Source organism: Lissotriton vulgaris, chromosome 4_1 (genome assembly GCF_964263255.1).
Source record: "Lissotriton vulgaris chromosome 4_1, aLisVul1.2, whole genome shotgun sequence".
Lineage (NCBI taxonomy): Eukaryota > Metazoa > Chordata > Amphibia > Caudata > Salamandridae > Lissotriton > Lissotriton vulgaris.
In genome coordinates this window covers 810,900,827-810,924,984 of record NC_141691.1, presented here as the reverse complement: position 1 = coordinate 810,924,984, position 24,158 = coordinate 810,900,827, and the positions used below count along the sequence as shown (strand labels likewise).

Here is a 24,158-nt window from a genome sequence, read left to right as displayed (position 1 = left end):
CAATCTTACTCAGGTTTCTATTATCAAAAGACCTGTCTTTATCCTTGTGGATATTGCTGCCACCAGTGGGTTCTATTACCCCACTCTCTCTAGGCTGTCTTGCTCTAGCAAGTTTCTCCTTAGCCAGGGCAACCTCTAACTCTTGCCTCTGGATCCTAAGCTCAGCCTCTCTCATCTTGGCCTCATGTTCCCTTCTCTGAGGGCTAGTCATCTCCTTTCTGGAGTGACCATGAGAGCCTCTAGAGACATGGGAGGTATTGGATTCACCTGAGTGATGCCTTCTCCTCCTATGGCCCTGGTTAAGTCCACCTGGGGGTCTGAATGGGTTGTTACCTGATTCATTCCCAAGTTGACTTAAGTTAGCCTGGTTCAGTCTACTGACCAGCACCTGACTATCTCTGTCATCATCTGACTCACTGCTCTCCACCTCCTCCTCCTCTTCTTCTTCCTCTTCCTCTACATCTACTTGAGGAGCTCCAGTGGTGGAGGCTTCCTCATCTACTAGGATGATAGGGGCAGGGGTGTCTACAGTGTCATCCTCTGAAGGATGGCCTCCTTCAGCATTCCCTGTGGGGTTTGCTTTAGAGGTCTTTAGAGCTTCAGACTGATCCAAGAGCTCTCTTAGGTGGTCTGCAGTAGGGGAAGGCCCTGTCTTCAGACCCCTTAAGACACAAAGCTGTCTTAATTCCTTAAAGGGAAAAATAGCAAACTGGGATGGTGCCCTTGGAGGGTCACTCTCAACAGGAGTAAGTCCACTGGACCCCTCTGTTCCAGACATTGCTCTAGTGTGGGTGGATGTGTTGCAATCTACCTACACTGGTGTTTACCTACTAAACCTATCTAGTAGTTGTAGCTAGGGTGTGCTACTCCCTTTACTCTACAACAACTAAGTTCAGTAGAACTTAAGTATACTAGTCTTGTTTTATATGTACCTAGCAGGTACCTGTATGATCTTTCAAATGATAATCTCAAAGATTGTAATGGTAAAACAACAGCAAGCTCAGATCCCAATCCGCTGCTCACCAATGTGAGAAGTTGGCCTGGTATATAATGCTCACTAATTCTAGTGATCACTTTGTACCATGCCAAGCAACCCTTATGATGATGGTTGTAATTCAACCTTGTAGACCAGTTATCCTAGTGGTAACGTGGACAAAGCAGTCTTAGGCTAAACTCTGAAAGGCATGTGAAGCCAGCTGTTATACCATACACAACCCCCTTGAATACCAAATGAAAGGGACACCACACAGATATATATTGAAAATATATATTGATTTATTAACTATTAAAATCCCCTGGACTCTTTATGAGCACAGAAGCACAAGCGTAAAATCACAAGACAGTTTAAAATACACAAAAGTTGCACAATATGGATGAGCCCTAGGGGCCACCTAAACCATATACTAAATAAGTGGTATAAGAGATACCAGGAGGAAAGTGAAGAGGCCTAGGGCCTTGGGAATCGCTGGAGCTATTCGAGACTGGAGTTAACTAAGTCGGGAAAGGCCCACGGGACTCGGGTGCAGTGTTCAAAGTGCACGCACTTCTCAATACAAAGTCTATGGTGCGTAAAAAGCACAAAGTTAGAAAGTTAGGAACCTTCCGAGTGACCTACGGAGCTGAAACTTAAAACACAGGCCCTTGGGATGTGTACCAGTGCAGGAGCACTGGCGGAGCTGAGTTACCTCACCCACAGGAAGCGGGTGCACAGGGTCGAAGATGTGTCGGGTTTCGTCACGCTGGTCGATGGTGCTTGGAGCTGAAGATGCTGCAGGCGGCTCGATGAGAAGAGTTCCGGTGGATCCAAGGGTGGATCGGAAGAGTTGAAGACCTGAAAGCAGAGGGGACAGTGTTCAAAGTCACTAGCCAGTGACTACCGTGGAACCAGATTGGAACCAGGCGATGTCGGGTGCAAACAGGCGGTGTCGGGTAGCTTCTTTCTGCAGCCACGTGGATACCCGGGGTCGAGGATGTCCAGGAGTTGGTCACGAGCTGTCCCACGTAGGCTTCTCGCTGTTGGCGGTGTCGGCGACCTGATCGGAGCAAACAGGCCTTGGCAAATGCAAGCCACGCAGAAGTCGAAAGATGCTGTTCACTCGGACCAGCAAGGTCAGAGCGGGTGCTCCTTTTCACAGGAGCTTGGGTAGGTCTGGAGCAACCAGACCTGCTGTTTAAATCTTCGGGTTCGTCGCCAAGATGGCCGCTGGCCGCGTGGCTAGTGGCCGGGATGGCGCGTCGAGTGGCACAGTGCAAAAGGGCCCCACGCAGATCGTGGAGATGCTGGGGGGCTGATCTTCGGTGCAAGGGCTGCTCGGTGGTGGGGGTTCTCAGTCCCCAAAGCACAACGTCGAGGATGCCTCAGAAGCTGCGCAGTCAGCTTTTCGAGTGTCTTTCAAGAGGTCCGGTCCCACGTCACTCGGTGCCTCCACGGGTCCCTTCTTCGCAGGGACTGTGGATCGGGCTCTGAGAGGTCTGGGAGTCTGGTTCTTGTCGGGCTCTGGGCTCGGTCTCCGGCGGGAGGCGGCGGCAAAGCAGACGTCGAGTTGCTGGTTGGTACCTGTGTTCACAGGGTGGTCACTCCTTGGCCACAAGGGAGATTCTTCTTCAGTCTTCTGTGCAGCAGAATGTCGAAGTCCAGTCTTCTTCTTAGTTTTAAGTTGATTTCGGGATGATCTGCTGTGCAATGGCACTGCTCCCCCTCTTATTCCAATCTAGGGGGTGGATCACCTACTAGGTCCCTCCTCTGGGAGGAACCAGGAAGGGGGGCGGTTACACCCCCTTTCCTTTGTCCAGCTCCGCGCCAGGACTGGGGCTGGAAGGCCCCAGAACCGGTTTGGGCTGGCCTATGCACGGGGACACCTTGTGTGCCCCGGGCATGTCTGATTCTATTCAGCCCTGTCCTACCCAATACACAAAATCCTGTCTGGGGTGGTGCTCGCACCTCCCAAGGCAGGAAACCCTTTGTCCAGGCCACCATCTGCCGAGTTTCGGTCAGCAGCAGGAGGCCAGACTTGTGTCTGTGGTGGCAGCATCCATTTTGTGATGCTGAGGCTCTGTTTAACTTTAACCGGGGTTAAGGCTACACACATGTCGTGTCCCTCTAGAAGGGTGGAATGCTATCCCCGTCGCCAGAACTGGCGAGGGGATAGTATTCCAATTCGTATGACACCTTACTCGACATGTTTTGATAAAGCCAAACCAAAGATAGCATTTAACCGCGAGGATTATAATGCACTTAAGAGTATATGGTATGGCAATATCCCGGAACAGCTTAGGGAGTGGTTCCCGACAGCTGCAGACAGGCTCAGCTCATGCTAGAGCACCATCTCACATATTTCCAAGCACTCTGCCTCCAGGATTGATGAGGCCTTCCATAGGAGTGGCTGATAGGAACATATGTGTCCAGTTTAGGGTTAGGCACAGACATACTGTACCTAAGTAAGAGGTGGTTACACCGACTTACCCCAGCTGAGTGATCAGCCAGTTGTGTCACAGATGGAGGCCAGGCCAGGGGTGGCACAATACGTGCTGCAGCCCCTGGTAGGCCTTGGATACACCTATGCCCTGGGCACCTAGGGTGCACTATTACAGGGGCTCATAAGGTGAACCAGTTCCAATTCGTAATGCACCTAGAGTGCATGGGCATCAATTTAGAGAGAGAACAGCAGGCTGTGGGTCTGATTAGCAGGCCCACAGCCACATTAAGTCAGAAACCAGTGAAGCAAAAAGCAAAAATTTGGGGTGACCATAGGATAGCAGACCCTACTCTCCTACAGTGAGCAAAAGAACAATGGATTTATTCCACATCTCTTGACTTGGGGTGAATGTTTGATTTACTCTGCATTCCATCAATCAATCAATCAATCAAGCATAGCATTTGTAAAGGTACCTACATACCTGTGAGGGTCTCAAGGCGCTGGGGGGGAGAAATCCATCATCTGTGTGTCTTTTGGTATCTCCTAGATATGGCACATTCCTGTCCTATTTCTTTTGACGAAGGGCAATGCAGCAAGATTCCTTGCAGTGCTGCCCTGCGCCAAAACCTCATAGACATCATGCCTATATATAGGAATGAAATTATGGTTGTGTTGCTCACCCTAACAACTTAACTTCAGTGCCTTTTAGATTATATATCATAGTCATAGCGTCCTTTCAAAAAAAGTGTTTGCTGATTTTAACATGTTTCCTCGCCTGAATAAAAAACCATAATGTACCATCAAGAAAGCTTTTTTCAGTGAATCTCATGAAATATCTATTTCTAAAATAAGAACCCACTGAGCACGCCTTTGGCCTTGAGCGGTGAGGTCTGGGCGCAGGGTCTGATTATGGGCAACACTCAGCCCTCATATATCCAGCACGTGACATTCACCAATACACAGCAGGCTTTGGCACAATGGGAGGCCTTTTTTCCCTAATTTGGGTCTTTTACCTGTGCCATGAACCCATGGTACATGTTTTTCTGCGCTGTATGTGTGAACTAATGTCCTAAACCTGGATGTCAGATATGTGTTACTTATTTGTGTTTCAATCAATCAGGGTTCTTATAGAGTGCAACAAATCACCAGTGAGGGTCTCAGGGCGCTATGGGGGGTGTGGGGGAGTCTCTGCAGTTCACTCGAAGAGCGAAGTCTTGAGGTCCTTCCTGAATTGAGGCAGTGACGGTGATTGCCTGAGGCGCAGCGGTAGGGAGCTCTAGGTCTTCGCACTGAAGATTAACTACATTTTTTAAAGAGTGATATTTTTGCTACATATACGTTCACAAGATAAATGTATGCATTTGCGTTGCGTGTGAACTGCACCCTTTTGTTTCCTGTGCACCTCCATAATAGTTATTTTTGTTCTTGTTAACTAGCATGAATTCCCAAAAAAATTAAGTATTACTCTCATTTTAGTAAAAAAAGAAAAAAATCCTTTCTCTGGTTGGGCCTTGTAAAATCTTTAGCTCATATATTAGAAATGTTTACAATCTAAACTTTCCACGAAAGTATCATAGGGCTGGTTTCAAGCTTTGAGTGACAGAGAGGTTTCTTAAGTTTCGATTTAAATGAGAGACGTTTCCTCCGAATGCGCGCGAGTCACCCCTCAGTACACTGCCATCACCTGTGCACTCAGGGAAGGCCCCCAGCTTCCTGAGCACTGACACAGGCGGCGCGTGTCCCTGTCCCAGAGCCGCGCGCGCGGTGCAGCCCGCCCTGCAGGTTCTGCGACGGGCAGGAGGAGGGGCGCCGTGTGTGGGTGGCTCAGGGCTGCAGCGCACAGTGTCAGCCCCGCGGGCACCTCTCGGCGCTCCCCGGCTGCAGGCAGAGAGCGTCTGTTAACAGAGCGAGAGTTGCTGGGCGTGCTCCGGCGCACCAGAGCGGGCGGCAAGGCGGGCGGGCGCCCGTCACTTCAGGGGATGCTGTGGGCGCAGCCGGGTACCTCTGTGCTGCCCGGTGGACGAGGCGCTCTGACGGCAGGGAACCAGCGCGCGGACACAGGAGAACATGGGAGATGAGGGACTTCCGGACCGGACCACCGGGTCCACCCTACTTCGGCCACTGAGCGAGCGCTTGGGCCTGCCACTGGACCAGGTAATGTCGCCCTAGCCATAGCAACCACAGAGGGCACGCTAGACACAAGTAGTGACCGCTCCATAGTGCTTGGGGTGGGAAAGGGTTATTTCAGAGAGTCCCAGCAGGCGGCGTGTTGGGATCTATGATTTAGTGGGCGCTCTAAAGGAACCCGTCGTGGTATGCTGCCCATCCGTCAGATCAGGGCACACCGGGTCAACTACCACCCCAGAGCTCAATATAATGCAATATAGTGTTAAATATAGTGCAAATAGATCTCTATCGCGACAGTGCAACAAGGTGCCAACCATTCCATATACCGCACTGCACTCTATTCACTAAAGTACATGTAAGCCGGTTTCTGAACTTTTCTCTAGATACATTGAAGCAACTTGTGCCTACAGTGTTACAATGAAATTAGCAAGGGTACTAGGTTACTGGTATTTAAAAAAAGAATTAAAAAAACAATTACTATCGACATTTTTTACTGCCTTCTACATTTTAGTACATTCGAATATAGAGTACCATTTTACTTTGTACTACTCTGCACTGCTTTACATCATTTGTCAACAACAATATATTATTGCCCACTACTGAATCGTACACGTGAATAAAAAGACTACAATACAACTTTGCAGACAGGATTAATTTTACTGATATTTCCAGGACTACGCTGCAGATATGTTTTCCTTTTCATATTCTTAATTCAAACCATTTATTCTTGACAGTGGGGGAAATTGAACCAGATAAAGCAAGCCCCGCTCTATGAGAAATAAGTCATGCACGTTGTAAGGTGTGACCCTTCAGTTTGGTTTATGCATTTTTCTCCTTCTATAAGTGACGATATAGCGAGAATATGAGTCAGATTAGGGGTTCATAAATGCATGGGGGGGGGGAGATCTCACTTTACACTTTGCAGTTAAAAAGTGAGCAGTGACCTCGATGTTACATGCTCAAATATTTCTTTAGACCCACTCATTTCAGAGGAACATTCAAGTTCGACTAGCAAGCCCATGTTAGAGGAGCATCGTGAGTGCAACATCTGTCATTCCTGCAGCAGGTGCACGTGGCACTGGGGTCTAACGTTACGAGGGACTGTCTGCACCCACATTTTAGCTGTCTTTCATTCGTCAATGGGGTAGAGGGACCTTTTCCTTACTTTTATTAGTGGCATTGGCATCTGTGCATATCTGACATCATAATACGGATTTCCATCCTTTTATGGGGAAGGCGGGAATGTTGCCTTTGTGAGGTAGGGCTATATAGGGTGCAGGGCTGTGCTTGCCTCACCCTCCCGGGCACTGACTAAGCGACCACCTCTACCCTGCTGCATAGCAAACCAAAGTGTGGAGCCACAGTGCATACCCTGAGGATGTGTTAAAACCTTAAGTGGACTCCTGCAGTTCACAGCATGCACACATGAAATGGAAATCCATAGGTCTCAGCTCGCCTTGCTGCTCACCAAGGGATAGTTCCTCTTCAGTGGCTGAACATGTGAAGAGGGCTGGAACCGTGTATCACATGACAGCCACCTGTGAGTTGGAAGGCTGGAAGACTGCGTTTGCTGTGCCGCTGAGCCTCAATGCAACTGTGACACGCCCATAACTGTGGAGAACATGCTTTAGGTGCATAGTAAGCAGTGGTTGAAGTGGGTGGGAACTATTGGGAACAACATTTCCAATCTTTTCTAATTTTGACTAGTACTTCTTATACCCTGCCCCCTAATTCGCTGACCGCACCTCCAGTACACTTATGGTTCCCCTACTTTTTAAAATGATCTCTACCTCTGATGGTAAGGTATAGCCAGGGGATCAAAGTGCTTGCTCCATACAGCCAGTTCAGAGGAATCCACCATTTGACACCTATAACAAAAATGATTCCGTAATGTGCAGGTAGTTTGCCTCTTCAAATGTATATCTAAACATTCATAATTATTGGGGGCATTATGAGGTTTGACAGCTGCAGTGACAGGAAGCAAATGTGGTTATGTTCTCCTCCCTGAAGCATTCAAGGAAGTACTGTAGAAAATTTGCAAACACAGGAAGTTTTGCAGAGTCACATTCTGTAAAGTTCAAGACTGCCCTCAAGAAGGTCTGTGACTATTGTGCTTTTTTTTAAATCACTGAATCAATATTTCTTGAAATGTAAACATTGTATTTACCAGTTTTGATAAACTTTACAGTAGTCTTCTATCCCAATTCAATAACGTTTTGAAATATCATTGCTTAGTCATGTAGTTACAAAAATGCAAATCCAGTTTAACCTTCAATACCTAGCATTTCATCCACATTCTAATTGTAGACCACATTTTTTTAATGCAAGGAAGGCCCCAATTATTTACCAGGTAATTAAATTACTCCGTGTCCTGCCTCCTTCCTTTAATTCATTAGTCATGAGGCAGTCATGCCTCTCGAGAAACATACCAGTCATTTTCATGTGCCGTAAAAAGCCCTCCCCTGCCACTCCCTCTTTGGTTGCTAGCTTAAACTAAAATGACTCAGTTTTTCTGGTCTTTATAGGAAGGGCGGGAGAGAAGTATGAATTAAAGCAAGGGAGTCAGACTTGGAGTAAGGATTTGGGGCATTACCCGTATACCCCTCCCTTGCTTGAATTCATTGCTCATAAGAGCTAGCAGACTAAAGCAGCCAGACAACTGTGGTTGAATGCTCAAGCCCAATATGTGTCTTTATTGAAACTAGGCATAATACATGAGAAAATAAAGTATTCTGTTACATCATAGAGGACAGTACTCTTGATCCAAGTAAATTATTTAATTCCACCTCCTGTGAAATTCATTAGTGGTTGATAAAGGTAGAATATGAGGTCCAGGTTGCTGCTCTATAGATCTCAGAAATCAATGACCTATTCATACCAATACACAATTCATCCAGGTGCATTTTGGTAAATGCAGTGCATGATAACACTCACTTTAACTGAAAATCTTTAATATTGACTATTTTTGGTGCAGCCAGTGCAGCGTGCACTCTGAGAGCCCCTCCCCCTTTTGTGATTGGCTCCTTGTTGAGTTGTTGAGCTGACGAGCTCAGGGATACACTTACGTTCTGGGAGTGGTACAGAAACCTGAGAAGACTGCGAGAAGCATTGCCATTCACCCCAAATTTAAGATGCTACTCTCTACAGAAGAAGGAAAAATATCCTGAAACACATGTCTAGAAATGCACATCACTGGCTGTTCCAACAGTAGTCAATACTAAAGACTTTAAACTAAAGTGAGTGATATTATGCACTTCATTTACCACAGTGTATCTGGGCGAACTGCATGCTGGTATACCAGGCAGTGTGATCCCTCCCCCCTTTTGCTATTGCGTTATATGCTAGGACAATTAAAATCCTCACCCAAACTACAGCTTAAAGAGGCTGTCGTTGGTTATTAACCCATTTTTGCCAGACCCAAATGAACAAATAGAGATTCCGCCAATCTGAAGGGAGTCATCCTCTGTGGATAGATTAAAAAGGATGTCCATATGTCCACACTATGGAGCCTGTCTTCTTCTGGACCTAGCAGGCACCAGGCGTTTTCCTTGTGGGCCGGAATAGTGAGGGCCGGATTTCAAGCAGTGGGGCCGCTTTTGCAGCAGTACTGCAATATTGGCCCCCTGTAACAAAACCAGCAGCAGTGCTAAAGCGAAAGCAGCGCTGCTTCTCGATAGCAGCCCCCTCCCGGGACCAGTCCGGTCAGAATTGCCAGGGCTGGTTTGTGTTCCCAGTCCGGCCGTGAAAACACTGATGTTAAAAAATCAGGGAGGATCAGATCTTGCTCTCTGTGGAAAGCAGAATTGACCTTAGGAAAGAAACCCAGTAATGATCTTAACACAATTTTAGCTTGAAAGACCTTACAAAATGGGTCTTTTTGTGAAAGGCTACCAAAAAGAAGGTCTTTGGGGTTAAATATTTAATATTTAAGCCCAGTGGTGTGGCTCACTGGTTAGAGGTGGCAGACCCGTAAGCAGAGGACGGCCCGAGACCAGGGTTCGATTCCCGACGCGGCAGGGTCGTGGACCAGGGTCAGCGGGCTCGATAATTCTCGCCTCGGTGCCTACTCCAGTCAGGGACCACACTCGGCAACTCTGGGCATTAGCTTGCCTCATCTTCACAACGGCCCCCCCAGACCGCCGGGGATGCTTGGTCGCACCTTAGAGCGACCAAGCATCTCCTTAGAGATACCCATTAGGGACCATCTCTCAGGGTGAGCCAGGACGGGTTCCCTAGCGGTCGAAGCGCGGAGATGCTCCTCCGGGAGTCGATTCTGCGCTATATAAACCCACAATTAAATTAAATTAATTAAAATGTACTTACTTTAACGGTTCGAAAGGAGCATCCTTTAAAGCTTTAAGACCCAGACCCAGATCTCAAGAGGGGAACTGGTGGGGAATATGTGGGTGAATGTTAAATATCATAACATAACGTGTATTTGTAAAGTGCACGTTCACCCAAGGGTATCTTGGCACTGAATAACAGAAAAGCTGGGAGACTAGTCCATCTTCATCCTGCACATTTCTCCAGGAGCTCCTAAAAGCCCCATTGGACAACCACTGGACTTAACAAGTGGCCTCAGGGAGCCCCAAGATACCACCATCCTTCAGAATCTGTAAAATCTGAACTAAATCCATCAAAGTGAGATCAAGGTCCCTTATACTAAACCACTAAACCATGCACTGAATGACCTCCATTTCCAGGTATATGACTTAGGAGTAGAGACCCTTCTTGAATCTTAACCCGTTCTATGCTCATGACGGAGCCGCTCCGTCATGAGCCTCGGTTGAGCTGTGCTCATGACGGAGCGGTTCCGTCATGGCACGCTCGGCGCGCCTGCGCGGCGCGAATTTCGCGCCTGCGCTGGACGTTCCATTGAGCGGGGCGGGCAATGACGGAACCGCTCCGTCACAAGCACAGCTCAACCGCGGCTCGTGACGGAGCGGCTCCGTCACGAGCATGCGAGCGCCGCTCGGCCCCCCCGTCCCCTTAGCGCTGCGGCGGAATTCCCGCCGCAGCGAAGGGGTTAAAGGGTAGAAGCCATATCTTCAGTCAGACCTCTGTCCTTAAGACCCCACTTCTAAACCTCCATTTGAGAAATTGGGTTGTTGGTTGAAGGGGGTGAAACCATACTCAAGCAACAGCCACAATCCATGTCAGTGTGAACTACAAAAAGTCACTAAATGAACCCGTCCTTAACCCTCTGGTAGCTTGGCACAAAAGCAGTGAGGTGTATGTGTAAGGTATTCATGCAGCACACAAACAGTAATAAAGTGAAAACACACCACAAGAGAAATCTCTCACCAATCTAGAAAAATAGAATTAATTTTAATAGATTATTTGAAACAAAAACGTTAAAAATAGAATCAATAGAACCATAGACATGCAATTTGAAAGATTTAAGGTAAACAAAGTGCCTGAATGCACAAGGTGCCACTTGTGGGTCCCTGGTCGTACAAGACCGTGTGAAAGTCACAAGTTCAGGCCGACCGTGATGGAGCACAGGCTGGATACAGGAAGTAGGTTAGTCCTGCTGAGAAGTTATCTTCCAAAGTCTAGCATGAACAGTCGTATTGGAGAAGACCGCAAGGAGAAGGGAGAGCGTCGCAAATGGTTGTCACTGTAGCACGAAGAACAGGCCGAATGTTGCGGACTGATGCTGCTGTAGCAAGAAAATCCTGTGAGGCGTTCCGGACGGTCGTTGCTGGAGCTTCGCATTGGTGGTCACCTCAGCCTGTTAATGCTATAGCGTGAAGTGCAGATCTCAAGTCGCTGGTGGCCGCTGTAGCATAAAGAGTCAGATTCACCAGAGCTTCGCGTTGGTGGTCAATGCGAGTGGGAAGATCTTAGCATAAACAGGCCCATTCATGGTTGTGAAGAGCCAAAACTTCAGGATTTCTCATTTGAACAAGTAGGAGCTCAACTGATGCCACACAAAGGATTCAGGACCTAGGGGGCACCTCTTGGGAATCAGGAACTCATTCCAGCAGAGCTAAGGTGGGTTTAGTGGCAGGATCATACAGCAGGTCGGCTGGACAGATGCAGGGAGGCCTTTGGAGCTTATTATGTCCGCATAGCTCTAACAGGAGGTCAGTCAGCTGACCCTTGGAGTCACTTCAGCCTGGGATGTAGGGTGCAGGTCATTCTCAGCAAGCAGGAAGGCCTCAAGCATCAGGGAAGCAGGGCACCCTTCTTCTGTAGTGTCCACAGGTCCAGGAGTGCACTGAGAAGTTTCTGGAGTTTCCCTGCACGGAGGTGTTCGGAATTTGCTGCCTCCCTGCCCTGGTCCCAGTCTGTCTGGGGGCACAAAAGGCTAGTGTGAAGTCCTTTGTGTGTGAGCTGAGCCAGTGCTTTTGTAGTGCATGTGTGTTAGGCAATGGGTCCACTATCAAGTCAGTGATGGCCCATGCTGCCAACCCCAGATCTTCCTTTGTGATACTGTCTGGGAAGAATACATAAAGGCCAACTGCTGACTACACTTAGTCATGTGTCCCAGAAACAGGATGCAGGCATCAAATGGCTAGGTCAAGAAAATGCCACCTTTCTAAAAGTCTGTCCTTTTTACTTTTGTCGCCCTAAGTGGGAAGGGTATGCCCCAACGTGGGCCCAGTGCTCACTGTGCCACTGGATTCATGCTAAGCTGGCTGATGAGGGATTCCCAGAAACTGGTCCCATGATGATTGTTTCCAGTGCAGGGAGGATCTGGCTTGGCAGTTCCGGCTGGACTGTTCCCATGAGGAGCAGGGTCAAGACTGATTTGCATATGGCTGGGTCCAAACTGAAGAGGCGTGGTGATCAAACAATGGATCAAACCCAGATCTGTGACTGGGTGGTCAATGTTTACAGTGTTCAACATTCTGTCCATCATCTGTTCTTTTTGCTTTTGTCGCCCTAAGAGGGAAAGGTAGGCCCAGACATGGGTCTCATGCTCACTGTGCCACTGGATTTAAACTAGCCTGGCTGATAAGGGACAATGCCCCAAAACGGGTCCCAGAATGCCTATTTCCGATCGAGGTAGGACCTGGCTTGGCAGTTTGGGCTGGACTGTTCACATGAGAAGCATGGTCAAGACTGATTTGTGTATGGCTGGGTCCAAACTGGGGTGGCGTGATGAGCAAAACAATGATGGATTAAATGCAGATCTGTGACTGGGGGTGAATGTTTGCATTGTTCAGCATTCTGTCCATCATCTATTCTTTTTGCTTTTAACTTTCTAAAAGTAGCATTCAGAATGTGACTTAAAATCTGACTTTACCATGAAAGAAGGTTTTAAATTACAATTCCTCAGACACCAAACATGGCTATCTTACCTGCTCCCAATCAAAAGTTAACACTTATTACATGTAATAAGGCAACCCAATGTTATCCAGTGAGAAGTGTAGGCCTTGCAGTAGTGAAAACACATTTTGAAGTTTCTCACTACCTGGACATGTAAAACTTAAAAGTATATACCCAACCTTTTAAATACAACAATTCCTGCCATATGGCCTGTTTAGGGCCTACCCTAGGGGTGACTTATATGTAAGGCTCCCAGTTTTTCGTTTAAATCGATTTTTACATATAAATAAAGACGGAAAACTAGTTTTCCTCTATCTGTATTTATATATAAAAACGGGAAAATACTAGTACATTTTGCAGCGCTGCCGTGCTCCAGCAGACCAGCCTACAGTAACACAATACGCTTTTGTTGGTGCCCGAGCTCCGCTCCGCCCCTCGAGTGAGGTCTTCATTGACATCAATAGAATCACACCCCCAACTATCTGGTGTCTCCCCCTCCTTAGAGGGTTAAGAGGTGTCAACCCGGGCTGAGATAGCTTCCTGGGCCCTCACACAGCCGCACCTGAGTGCCTTGCAGGTCTTTGAAAGACCATTTACTTGTTAATGAGGCTTTGTTGTTCTTTCGCCCCTTCTTAGAGCCCCTGCCTCTTCACTCTGCCGCTTGCCCGACCACCGCTGGACCATTCACTGACATGTTCAACCTGTCGTAAACAGTAGGAAACCGTTGCATATTTCTCCCCAGAATCGGATAACAACATAAGGAATTGGACATGGCTTTCTGTGTCCATTTCGATTTTCTCTATTCCACAGACAAATTCATAATCGATAGTTTTGGATGGAGAACACCAGCTGGAATCCGAGAGTCTGGCCCCAGGTATCCCCACACGAAAGCTTGCCAACCTTATAACGAGGGCCTGAGGCACCCTGGGGGCACACCACACACAACCTAATGCAAAATATAGGTTGAGACAGTTGTTATGTATGACTTAGCAGAGCATCCTTACAAAGCAGGAGCACATGAACCATCTCCGCCAGACACAGGTGGCAAGAAGTTGAAGCAAACAGATCGGGAACAGGATTAACAATTCAGTTCCAGTGCGAGATCGAATTTCCTTAAGGACTGCAAACTTGCATACTTTCAAGAACTTTAAGATACACGCCCTCCCAAAACTCTCCTGTGTGCAATAACGAGCCTGGTTTGCTGAGCGGAACTAAGAGAAAAGTGTCCCAAGCGGACAGGGGAAAAACATGCCAGTTTGCTGAAGAATTAGCCCCCCCCCCAAAAAATGTTTTATTAGCCCCCCCACCCCAAAAATACAAACAATAAATACATAACTAAATAAAGCAAGACAGAGTGGTCGCAAAGTGGTCAGATTGGTTTTATTTACACTCAACACATTAGCAACATCTTACAGAGTTTGCCAGGGAAGCGCTACTTTTCTTTTCACGTGGGTTGCTTTTCAAGCAAAAACACTCATTGATTTCTGAATAATGAGTGTAAAAACGGTAAGTTGTATTCCCTATGAGTATTTGCTTTTATCCAGTATGTTGTTACTTTTTTTCAGGCAGCATATTACTGTAGTCTAGTGCATAATTTGAATTGAATTGCTTCCAGGTGTTTATAGCAGGGCACAATTGGGCTGTCGCTGAATGCAGTGTGAGTTTCTCTCAGTGGGGCAGTATGGCATTCAGTGGGGAAGTGATGTGGCACTCTGCAGATGACAGAAACTGCAAGGCTCTGAGACAAATGGCTTGTCATAGCACTTTTAAAGCATATTTGGGAGATTCTGCAAATGGCAAAGTCGTCAGATGAATGTATAGTGTTGAAGAATAACAACCGAGCGCAGGTCTGCATTGTCAATTTAAATGAATGTGGAAAAATACTAGCTGTAGCGTCGTCTTTTGCTTGTGTCAAAAATAAATGTGGATAAATATAGAAAAAATGCCCAAAAAATAAATATGGATAAAAACAGACGGAAATGACAATAAAATAAATACCATGAAACCGGGAGCCCTACTTATATGTATTAAAAACTAAGGTTTAGGCTTGTAAAGGGTTTATTTTGCCAGGTCGAAATGGCAGTTTAAAAATGCATACACAGGCTGCAGTGGCAAGCCTGGGGCATGTTTGAAAGACTACTTAAGTGGGTGACACAATCAGTGTTGCAGTCCCACCCGTAGCATTTCATATTTACAAGCCCTGGGTACCTGTAGTAGTGTACATTACTAGAGACTTATAGGTAAATTAAATGTACCAATTGGATGTAAGCCAATTTCACAATGTTTAAAGGAGAAAGCACAAGTGCTTTGTCACTGGTTAGCAGTGCTAAAGTGAGCAGAGTCCTAAGGCCAATAAAAACGAATTGAGCAAAACAGAAGGAGTGAATGGAAATAGTTTGATGAAAGATCACCCTAGAGCTGACAGGTCTGACAGGGTAGACCGTCAACTTGAGTACCGTCAACTTGAGTTTCCTCAGTGACTCTTGTCATAATGCTTGAAACAGAAGAGGAGATTGTTTTAACACCTTGGCTGCTATTGATATTTTCCTCCTGTGCTGAAAATCCTTGATCATTATAGTTTCATGACGAGCTCAGCTCGTCATCAGCACAGCTCAACTGTGCCTCATGACGAGCTAAGCTCGTCATGAGCAGGGAAGGGGTTAAAGGAAGTAGCTGCCCACTGCATTCGTCAGAGTCATCAGAAGAGGAAACCAGCTGGAGTGGTGTCATGCTGGTACAATCATAATGACTTGAGACTCTTCTTTCCTCAGTCTCACTAGGAAGGAGCGAATCAGGGAGAAAAGAGGAAAGGCATACAGTAGGTAAAGGGCGCCTACATGAGAGGGCATCCACAACCAAGTATTCTCCTCTGCTGTTCTCACACAGAATCTCTGAAACTTTGCATTTTTCTGAGACATAAACAGGTCTATCCTCGGCTGTCCACAACATTGTAATAAGAGCTCGAACTCCCTTGGATGAAGGGAGAACTCTACTGATGATGGAATCACTCTTCTCTGGTTGTCTGCCATAGTATTGCTGATTCCCTGGATGCAAATCACTAAACTGGCAACAATTCTACTCTAAGGCAAGTTGAAATTTCTGATTGATATTTTGTACAGGGAGTGAGAACTTGGCTATTACGCTTTCTGTCCTGATCAAGGCATGTCTCTCTCTCTCTCTTGATCCGAGGAGGTAAGGCTTGTAGAGCTAGTCTTAGGGCTTCTAGTTTTCTCCCCTTGTGCAATCTCTGACTCTTTTTGGGGGAACAGAACAGCTGTTCTTGATGCAACCCCATCCATGCTTCCCAGCCTGTTAGACATGCATCCATAGTTTCTATCACTAGAAAAAGAGGATATAATATAACTACATTTTGTAGATTTTTTCTCTTTAGCCACCAAAACAAATCCATCTTTGTCTGTTGACCCAGCTGAATCCTTTGCGAAAATTGAGAGATATTGGAGACCAATTGGCTTGGATAAATCTCATTAAGAGATAAAAGTGGAACATTGCCCAAGGAACTAGAACAATTGTGGCTGTCAGATCTCCTTGGACTTGCATCACAGCATCAAGAGATCCTTAATGTGATCCACAATGTTCTGCACTCTTTTCCCCACCAGGGTGACAATACCGAGATCTGTGCAAAATCTTGCCCCTCTAAAACAAAGTCCCCTGAGAGGGGGGAAAGTTTGACTTTTTGGAACTTTATAACGAAACCGTGCTACAGTAGAATGTTGAGCACTCTATTCTTATGTCAATAAAATAATTTTGCTGATGCTGCTTTGACCAAGCAATCGTGCAAGTATGGGTGTAGAAAAATACCTTGCCAATGTAGTAGGGAAAGTAATGGCACCAGCAGCTCTGTGAACACCCTTGGAGATGACTTGAAGCCAAAGGGCAGCGCTATGAAATTGTATTGTATTGTATTGTTTTGTATATTGGATTTATATAGCGCTTATAACCCAGGGGTCTCTAAGCGCTTGCCTTGGGAACCCGTCCTGGCTTTTCCCTGTGAGATAGCCCCTACAGGGCATCCCCAATGTGAAAGCCAGGCATCCCGCCGCGGGGGCCGTTGTGGAGATTAAGCAAGCTTAATGCCCAGAGTTGCAGAGTGTGAACCCATGATTAGGTCAGGCACCGAAGCGAGAATTATCGAGTCCGTGGACATTTGAGCTCAAGACCCTGCCGCGTCGGGAATTGAACCCTGGTCCCGGGTCTGACCTCTGCTTCAGGGTCTGCCTGCTCTAACCAGTGAGCCACACTTCTCCACCAAATGGTAGTGGCGATCCTCTATGGTGAATCATAGTAACCTTTGATTTGATTCTTGAAGTGGAACATGTAGGTAAGTATCCTGAAGGTCTACTGATGCAAGAAAATAGTTCTTGTTTGTCATTGGAATGATGGTCTAAAACATAACCATTCAAAAGTTGCCTGTTCTTACCATGGAGTTTGCCCAGGTTACATTTAAAACAGCTCCACCCTTGGCACCTTAACATGGCTGCTTGGCCAGTAAAGATTTTCTCCCTTCTAGGAGGGCTTCTCTATTTACCCTGTGTCTTGGTAAGTGAGTAACAATGAGACCTATGTCTGGTGGCCATTGTACAAAGTCTATCGCATAGCCTCTCTTGACCACACTCAAAACCCTCGGATCTGACATGTTTTGTTCCCAGACCTGAAGGAAGCTCTGAATTCTTGGTCTTACTGGCTTCTTGACCTCAAAAGCAAAATTGCTGTCAAGATTTTCTCTTATTGAATCCACTCTGTTTGGAGGCCTCACCTTTAGGAGATTATTTTTCTGGCTGATACTCTCTTCTCCTGTCAGGCCAGGACTTGGAATCTTTTTGGGGGAGGATTTTAACAGATAACCCCTAATTTTCAGCATGATAGTTGCCATGCCCATATATGGTGAAGCATGTTTATGATCTTTGAAGGCCTTGGTTGTTATATTATCTGTTTGAATTGGGGGTCTCTGGTTGGCACAGATAGGTACTTGTGACAAGCAGGGCCCTCTCCTCTAGTCAGGGCAAGGGAATTACCCTCTTAAAATAACCTCTGCTCACCCTCTAGGTGGCGTGGTGCGAGCAGTCAAGGCTAGTTCAGAAGTTAAGCATTTGTGACCACATACAGTAACCCAGTGACAACACTACAAATGGACACCACACAAGGTTTTATATAAAAAATAAGTATACTTTATATAGAATTATCACAAGATCAATAAACGACAAAAAGAATCCACAGTACTATTACATTTCAAGAGTTCTGGTTAAAAAGGTGTAAATCAAAGTTCTGTGCAAGTCGGTAGCCTTGTCCGGCTACGGCGTGCTGAAAGAACACAGAGTCTAACAAATCCAGCGGACCGCGATGGTCGGGGCACACTCAAATGTCGACAGACTCAAACACAGTACCTTTTCCTTGAGGCGGCCAACACGGATGTACGAGCCGGTTCCGGGGATCGTCGCGGTGTACAAAAAGAAAGTGTTGCAGGTCACGGTGTCCCTTCCGTCGCGATGTAGACTACGGTTCGTTGACGGCGTCGGTGAGCTCAGAGCTTGCGTTGTTCGGGGCGGACGCTGCTCGTTGCGGTGCTTCCAGCTTTACGGCACAGCATTCGAGCCGGAGTTCGGGGGCTGGCGTCGGTCAGTCCGGACAGCGGTGTGAGTCGGGCGGTGCGTCGCAAAGTGTGCGAGGCTGTGCCGAACTCCGGTGCGGTCACAGGACTCGAAGTCAGCAGCAGTGATGTGTCGGTCAAACCAGTTCGAGTTGGTGTAGCGAGGCGTTGCTCTTGTGGTGTCCTTTCAGTCGCGGTGCAGGCTACGGTTCATTGATGGCTTCGAGACGGAGTCAGTGAGCGCAAAGCTTGCGTTGTTCGAGGCAGACGTTGCTCAGTGCGGTGCCAACAGGACACCGGGCTTGTCGTGAGAGTCGGTCACAGCTCCCTGCCTCTGTAGCCACTGGAACAGCAGCAATTCAGAAAGGCTGGTTAAGCCCACTGGTCCTGGGACTTCGGTCAGGGGGCAAGCTCTCTTCCAAGCCCTTGGAGATCTTTTTAGCACAAGTTGAAAGCAAAGGTAAAATCCACAAAGTCCTTTCTCCTCTCTAGGCAGCCAGGCAACCACTGAAGGCCAATCCCCCAAGCAGCACTTCAGCTTGGGAATAGGCTCTCCTCAGTTTCTTCAGGTTCCTTCTCCTCAGCAGAGGTTTCTTCTTGTCAGTTCCAGGAGTGATCTAATTTCATGGGATCAGGGTCCCAATACTTATACCCCAAACTCCTTGATTCTCTGAGGGGAGAGGAGCCTGTGCCCAGTCCAAGCCAGTTCTGAAGCACTCTGTTTACCAGACTTCTCCTTCCCTTACACAGCACAGGGCAGGCACATCAGACGCCCCACAGGAGGTGGAGCCAGCATCGTGGAAGGCAAGTACAGTCCAGGAGCACTTTGTTGACAGTCTTCCTTCTCTTCTTTCAGTGTGCAGGGCAGAAACATCAGACGCACCACAGGGGGTGGAGCCAGCACTGTGGGGGGGGGGGGCGGGCACAGTCCTATTCAGGTCCCAGGTGTAACTCCTCCCTCCCATATGGTTGCAAATCTCCCTATTCACCATCGGGCTGCCCCAGCCTGTCTCCTGGAATTCCCCAGGCCTGTCACACACAAACCCAGACAAGGAATACACAACCTAGCAGAAATGGTTAGGCAAGCAAATACCTACTTTCTAAAAGTGGTATTTGCAAATGCAGAATATTAAAATAAACTTTACTAAAAGATGTATTTAATTATTCTGAGTCCAGGCATACTAAACTCGAATTTCTACCATGTTCTCTGAGTCTGCTAGGATTATAAACATGTAACAATCCAGCAGCCTATTCTAGCCTATGGAGAACAGGTAGCCTTGCAATAGTGAAAAACGAAAATGGCTGTAATTCACTATTAGGACATGCCATCAGGGCTTGTCCTACCTTATACTTACAATGCACCCTGCCCTTGTGCCTACCATATGGGTGACTAATATGAAGAAAAGGGAAGGTTTAGGGACTGGCAAATGGGTGCACTTGCCCAGTCCGCATGACAGTACGAGACTGCACGCAGGCTCTGCAATGGCAGACCTTAGACACGTTTTACAAGGCCGCTTCTGTGGGTGGCACAACCAGTGCTGCAATCCCACTAGCAGCATTTGGATTTACACGCCCTGGGCACACTCAGTTCACTGTACTAGGGTCTGACAAGTAAACAAATATCCAATCATGGAACCACTAATCAATACATCAATTTACAATAGGGAGCACTCACACTGTGGCACAGGACAGCAGTGGCACAGTGCCCAAAGCATCTAACACCAGAAAAACACCTGAGGCAACAGCAAAAATGGAAGGGAGACCCACGCCAATGGTGCCAGGTCTAACACTATCCAATTGGTCACCAAAGAACATTTTCCCATAAAAAGGGATCTTCAGAAGTGTTGTATTTTCCACTGTCTCCATTTTCCACTCTCTCATCCACAAGTTTCTTCTTGTGGACACCACTTAGCCTGCGGCTATGGCAGTTGCTCCTATTACATCTGATTATGTATCCACCAACAGTATGGATTGCCGCTCCATTGCCATAGCAATTCTGAACAGTCAGTTCCTTGTTGGATGGTCACTGCCTACTTGTTAAAAGCCTTAACCCTCAACAATCCTACATGCGCTATGGCTTTCAGTGCAAAATTCGACATTGCAAATCCTTTCTTTAACATAGTCTCCACCTTTTTATTTGTTCCTTCAACCTGCACACAATCTAACAGATTTATAGAAGTTCTCCATATAGAGGTCAGTAGCATAGTGTCCACACTGATGTTACATGGTAGAGAATTTTCCGACTGCTCCAGCTCATACAACTTCTGGAGGCATCTGAGAACCAATGCTTTGTCCAACTCCTTCCATTAATTTATGGAAGGAGTTGAATAAAGGAAGGGAGTTGCTAGGGTTGAAGTTTTGACATATTATAAAACAAACAATGTACATCTACCTCTGGCTGAAAAGATGGGAACCTCAAATTGTCTCTTATGTAGGACAAATTATCAGGAATGTCATCTCTTCTGATATATTTCCTCGCAGAAGCAGTCAGCATCTCTGAGTGTGAGAAATCCTGGGCTGGAGAAGATCTTGATACCTTTGTCCCCCACAGTTTCATGGCCTTATTCTTTTTTTTTTAAATTCTTTTTATTAACTTTGCTCACAGACTCGCAAAATACATAGCAGTGTTCAATTAGCATGAAAGAATTGGCAATTCATTGTACATTCAAGGGCAGATCGTACAGTAACTGAATACCACCACCCGTTTCACCCCTCACCCGCTCTCCCCCCCATTGCTCGGTATTTCCGCCAGGGACCCCAGATCTTTCTCCATTTCTTCACACACACCCTGGCCTTGTAGATCGCCTCCTCCGCCCTCTGACACCAATCTAAGTCCCATTGTGGGGCCTCCTACGCCCCCCAACCCCTGGCTACATTTCTTTTGGCCACCCCGGCCGCCAAGGCCAGCCAGATCTCATTGTACCTCGACCAGTCCATTGGGCCCTTGATCATTATTAAAAGCCATCTTGGTTCCACCGGGACTTGTGACCCCACTACTGTCTCCATAGTAAGGGCCACCTTGTTCCAGAAAGGAATCACATTCAGACAATCCCAAAGAATATGGAAGAAAGTTCCCTTCTCTTGGCAACCCTTTGCACACAAAGGAGACTGGCTCCTGCCCCACGAAAACAAGTGAGTTCGCGGGTAGTACACGCGGTGCAAAATGTTAAATTGGACCAGATGGAACCGGACCCGTATCGCTATTTCGCGTGGGCTCTGCAAGGCGTCCTGCCAATCATCATCTTCTAGGCTACCAATATCCTCTTTCCATTTCACCCGCAGAGATAGCAGGGGGTCAGGCATATTATATATTAGTTTGCGATAGGTCTTGGCCTTATTTTTAACCATGAACCGTATCTCCAATATTCCATCTTCCACTCTTCATTTTATGCAAGGCATCATATCTTTCTTTGTACACACTCTGGTGTTCCTTAATGCTCTCGCTGTTCACACCACAGATCAACAACTTTTATAAATGGGGTCTCTAGTTGGCAGTGGTTTGGGCCCTGTCCAAGTAGGGACATTCACTCTAGTCAGGGTAAGGGAGTCACACAGCTAAGATAACCCATGGCCACCCACTTGGTAGCTTGGCACAAGCAGTCAGGCTTATCTCTGAGTCAAGCATTTGTACATACACACAGTAACACAGTGAAAACACTACAAAAGTTTAGAACTATAGCCAATGTTTATCTGAATAAAGCAAGACCAAAATGGGAAAAATCCAAAATACACAAGCCAAGATATCACTTTTCAAAGATTAAGTAAGTTTAGTCCATAGAAAGCTATGGATACATTTCTTTTCGCACACAAGTACCTTGGATGAGTCCAAAATCAAAGACAAAGCAGGCGCAGGGAAGATGAGATGAGGCGCTGGAAAAGAAAAGCGATGTTTCAGTTCCTTTCTCCACAAGGGAGGTGATGCATCGGTTCCTTACTGCCAGGGAAGGTGTTGCATTGGTTCCTTACTGCTAGGCAGGGGAGGTGATGCGTCTGTTCCTTACTGTCAGGGAAGGTGATGCATCGGTTCCTTACTGGAAGGGGAGATGATACGTTGAGTTCTGGACATGCAGCCTTCGGTCCTTACTGCAGTGCGACGTTGATGAAGACTTAGCGTATAGGGACAATACATTGAAAATCCAGAGGCTATGTGTTGACGCGACGGCGGCGATGCAGGGGCTGTGTCGATTTCACAGCAGGTGTTGTGTCGAAGTGGGTGCCAGGGATGTCGGGGAACCGATGCTCGTGACTCACACTGCAGTGATTTTTCAGCCATAAATCAGGTGCTGCATTGAGAAAACATGCACTGAGAGTCAAAGTGTGGATTTTCTCACAAGGTTCCACTTCCAAGGGCACAGGAACTGGATTTGGTACTACCTGGCAAGTCAGGACTCTCAGCAGAAGAATCCAGGCACTGGTAGGTGAAGTCTCTGATGCCCTGAGCCTGCTTAACAGGAGGCAAGCATGCACAAGCCCTTGGAGAACCTTGGAAGCAGGATGTAGAAAGCAAAGTCCAGTCCTTTCACTTCCAGGACAGAAGCAGCAAGCAACAGGCCAGGACAAGCAAGCAACAGGCAGAATGGCAGTCCCTCATACAATATCCAGCTCTTCTTCATGGCAGCATGTCCTCAGTCCAGCAATGTTCTGTTTTTGGGGTGTCAGAGGTCATATAATTATACCCCTTTCTGTCTTTGAAGTATACAAGCTTCAAAGGAAAGTCGTTGTAGTTCACAAGACCATGCCTATCCTGACCTGGCTCCAGACACGCTACAGGGGAGTGGAAACAGGTTTGTGTGAGGACAGGCATAGCCCTTTTCAGGTGTCAGTGACAATTCCTCCCACCACTCAGGAAAATCCATCAGCCTGGCGATGGGCTCTCAGGATATGTAAGGCACACCTCAACTCCCTTTGTGTGACTGTCTAGAATGAATGTTCAAGAGCCCAACTGTCAGCCAACCTAAACATGCATTCTACAGACATGCACAGGTATAGAATGGTTCAGCAAGAAAATACCCACTTTCTAAAAGTGAAATTTTCAAAAAAGCTATTTGAAAAATCAACTTCACCAAAAGATGTATTTTAAATTGTAAGTTCAGAGACCCCAAGCTCCAAATTTCTATCTGGTCCCAATGTAAAATTACACTTAAAGATATTTCTAGGTAATCCCCATGTTACTGATGGAGCCCAAAAACTAAAATTCTTTATAAATGATGACACAATCCACTATCACACTTACCAATCAATACCAGGCCCATAAACATAGAGAGTGAGGTGAATGGATACTATATGTTTATTTAAGACATTCATAATAAACAAGACCAGCTTGTCATTTTAAAAAGTTTATTAAAACATATTTAAGAAAACTTAGGTTTGGAACTTTATTAAGCAAGCATTAGGAAAAGTCATAAGTAAGTTTTATTCAGCATTTTATAAAGAGAGCTTAATTCAAGATAATATTATTCATTAGCAGAAATAAGTGAAAAGGAAGAGCATTTCCAAAACCTAACTAGCTCTCTGTCACTACCCTCATCGCCTGAAAACAAAGTCTTAAAAGTTACATTTCTTACGTGTAATCATCGGACAGCAGAACACATCCATCTGGAATTAAGAGCGTAAGCCGAAAGTTTGCAGCTAAAGCCTATTCTTATACCCTAATTTAAGCTGAGCTAACTATTTTTCACATTCCAACAGCTGAATTCTGGCTCTCCATTGGCTGAATCACCTCACGCCACAGT

The 24,158-nt window shown here is 46.6% G+C and overlaps 1 protein-coding gene across 2 annotated transcripts in view; it reads left to right on the top strand.

The window, feature by feature from the left end:
* The first annotated feature begins 5,046 nt into the window (after positions 1–5,046).
* MBOAT1 (membrane bound glycerophospholipid O-acyltransferase 1) overlaps positions 5,047–24,158 on the top strand; it is a 491,383-nt gene continuing 472,271 nt past the window's right edge. The window contains exon 1 of one of the 2 annotated variants that reach the window (XM_086965142.1): positions 5,047–5,570. In XM_086965142.1, the coding sequence (XP_086821268.1) occupies positions 5,484–5,570 (87 nt within the window). In that variant the 5' untranslated portion in view covers positions 5,047–5,483. The remainder of the gene's footprint in view (positions 5,571–24,158) is intronic. The other variant, XM_086965143.1, reaches the window with a different exon arrangement.